This window comes from Octopus bimaculoides, chromosome 16 (assembly GCF_001194135.2).
Source record: "Octopus bimaculoides isolate UCB-OBI-ISO-001 chromosome 16, ASM119413v2, whole genome shotgun sequence".
Taxonomy (NCBI): Eukaryota; Metazoa; Mollusca; class Cephalopoda; order Octopoda; family Octopodidae; genus Octopus; species Octopus bimaculoides.
This window is the reverse complement of record NC_068996.1, coordinates 18406960-18408266: the sequence shown is the minus strand read 5'-3', so window position 1 is coordinate 18408266 and position 1307 is coordinate 18406960. Positions and strand designations below refer to the sequence as shown.

General features: G+C 39.9%; 1 protein-coding gene across 4 annotated transcripts in view; it reads right to left on the bottom strand.

Annotated features, from left to right (window-relative positions):
* Positions 1-1307, bottom strand: part of LOC106873692 (neurobeachin) — a 436667-nt gene that overhangs the window by 349103 nt on the left and 86257 nt on the right. For all 4 annotated transcript variants that reach the window (XM_052973555.1, XM_052973556.1, XM_052973557.1 and 1 more), the window contains exon 28: positions 259-366. In XM_052973555.1, coding sequence (XP_052829515.1) covers positions 259-366 — 108 coding nt within the window. The remainder of the gene's footprint in view (positions 1-258; positions 367-1307) is intronic.

Sequence of the window (1307 nt, the reverse complement as noted above, 5' to 3'; positions counted from 1 at the left end):
CGCTCTTCCGATCTGGAGGAGGATTATAGTCATGTCTGGTCACAATGAAATATTAGCTTGCTTGGAAACAGGTGAGGGTTTGTGACAGGATGGGCATCCAGCCATAGAAAATGTGTGTCAACTGATTCCATCTGATCCATGCATACATGGAAAAGTGAACATTAGTATAAAAATGATAACGACAATAATGAAAGTGAAGCTTTTCTCTATATATGTTTGTGTTATTTTTCTTTTTAAATCAAAATTCTATATACATACCATATCTCTGTATACAACAGCTCTGAGGCGAGTGATGTCCATGTCTTGAAGTAATTTCTCAGCATCCTTTATAGGTGTAGTTTGTCCCCCTAAATTCTCAACAATATTCTGTAATGAACAAATTAAGACAGTATTTAATTAACATATTTAATCCTTTAGCATTCAGATTACTCTGTCCAATTAATGCTTATTATATTCACATCATTTTGAATTAATCGTGCATTATCTCATAGTTTTGAGATTTCAATGGTGTGATGGTTTACTTTTAGAATGACATTGTAATGTAGGTGTGAAAGGCCAGATCTGTCTGGTTTTAATTAAATTGGTAGAATACTTGGACCATGTATGGTTGGTTTAAATGCTAAAGGGTTAATTCAATGCAGAAATTATTATAAGATAATTAGTCATCCCTCCACCCTCATTCACCACTCACTATATTCACATTTAGCCCCATCTCTGTCATTCTCTTCTCACTCTCAAGAAATTACTCACACTTTCTTTCTCCCAGATCCAAATTCTATATTCTCCCTTATAGGTGCAAGCATGGCTGTATGGTTAAGAGGATTGCTTTCCAACCAGAAGGTTTCAGGTTCAGTCCCATTGTGTGACACCTTGGCCAAACGCATTCTATGACCATGGGCTAACCAAAGCCTCTATCATACCTCTGTCAAATACACTCCCAATCAATCATGGGAGTCTTTTCTTTTCAACCTTGCTAGTAGCAGTGTCACAACGAATGCATCCAGTGCACACCACAAAATGGCAGCAGGGAGGGCATCAAGCTGTAGAAACTATGCTAATGTAGACATTAAGGCATGACACAGCTCTGTGGCTTCATCATCATCATCGTTTAACGTCCGCTTTCCATGCTAGCATGGGTTGGACGATTTGACTGAGGACTGGTGAAACCGGATGGCAACACCAGGCTCCAGTCTGATTTGGCAGAGTTTCTACAGCTGGATGCCCTTCCTAACGCCAACCACTCAGAGAGTGTAGTGGGTGCTTTTACGTGTCACCCGCACGAAAACGGCCACGCTCGAAATGGTGTC